This window comes from Trypanosoma equiperdum, assembly GCF_001457755.1.
Source record: "Trypanosoma equiperdum strain OVI genome assembly, contig: ctg_326, whole genome shotgun sequence".
NCBI lineage: Eukaryota > Euglenozoa > Kinetoplastea > Trypanosomatida > Trypanosomatidae > Trypanosoma > Trypanosoma equiperdum.
The window spans coordinates 1-1,162 of NW_027124228.1; the positions used below are offsets into that span (position 1 = coordinate 1).

Below are 1,162 nucleotides of genomic sequence, written 5' to 3' on the forward strand. Positions count from 1 at the left end.
GTACGTGCATTGCGTTTCTACATGGCGTAGAAAATATTTCGTCTCATTTCTGTCGTGGTAATAAAGTCCCTAGTGTACTTTTAACGCACTCGTGCATCCGGTCCGCGCTTTGTTTGTTGTGGTAATAAAAACCAGAGACCCATCTCAATTCTTTTTGTGCCTCAACCTTGGATTGCCCACAAAGACTTAGCTATTTGCTGGTTGGGTGTCCAGGGCGTTAATATTTCCCCCAGTGTGCGTGATGTTTTTTAGTTTATGTTGGTGGGACAGAGTTGCCTCTTGAGAGGCGGCGCCCGGGTGAATGCGGAACACTTGTGGTTCATGTGCGGCGAGTGAGCGGTTCTTTGGTTGCAGCGGTTAACGGCGGGGGCACTGCGTGCTTGTTCGCTGATGGCGGTTGGCCGCTGAACAACCGTACAGGCCGTCAATGGATGGCGTTACAAGTTCCTTATTTTTTCACCTTCATTCTATGGCACAACTTCTTATTGTTGAAGGGTCGCCTGGAATGTTACCTGACACACATCTTGGCATGCGTTCCCATAGTGATTGCCTTTGTTCAAACAATTTACCATATGTGGCAGCTGTTGTTCCCTCTGTATGTCATCTGTGCTTTGCTTCCTGTTTGGAACGCTTTCCACGCTCTTTTCCTTTCCCATTGATGCGTTTTTATCGTTAGGTTAGCTACTGAGCCGCGGCGCGATTGCATAACGTAGGCGAAGTATGCAGGTAAAGCAGATCTTTGTCTCGCATTGCTCCCCGTGGCGGGGACGCTTTGAGACAGATGGACGAGATGACCTGCAACTTTGGTGGTCCCTTTTGTGAACCCCCCGATGCCCTTTCTGTGTGCTTCGCTGCTTCTTCACATGGCCGAAGTGATGAATCCGGCGGCCCCACATCTTTTGTTTTCCTTTATCTTGCTGTTTTCACGGAATTAAAAGGTGCCAGCATGCATGATCCCGAGGCATGTGCACTCTCTTTCCTGCACACATGCACACACACATCATCACATGGTTTTATGGGCCACCCCGCGATGCAGCCGATTCCTTGTTGTGGCATTTTACAGGTGCTTTTTAGACCCGTGTCTACGCTTATGATGATTAGGTTGTTTGCAAAGAAGCTGTTCCTCATTCCTGATGATTTGTTTACCTTTCGGTTGAGGGGG

At 48.8% G+C, this 1,162-nt stretch overlaps 1 pseudogene across 1 annotated transcript in view; it reads left to right on the forward strand.

The window, feature by feature from the left end:
- Positions 1–748: 748 nt before the first annotated feature.
- Positions 749–1,162, forward strand: part of TEOVI_000122500:pseudogene — a 769-nt pseudogene continuing 355 nt past the window's right edge. Inside the window, exon 1 of the mRNA in view lies at positions 749–1,162. This exon is cut by the window's right edge and continues 24 nt beyond it. Within this exon, the coding sequence occupies positions 749–1,162 (414 nt within the window).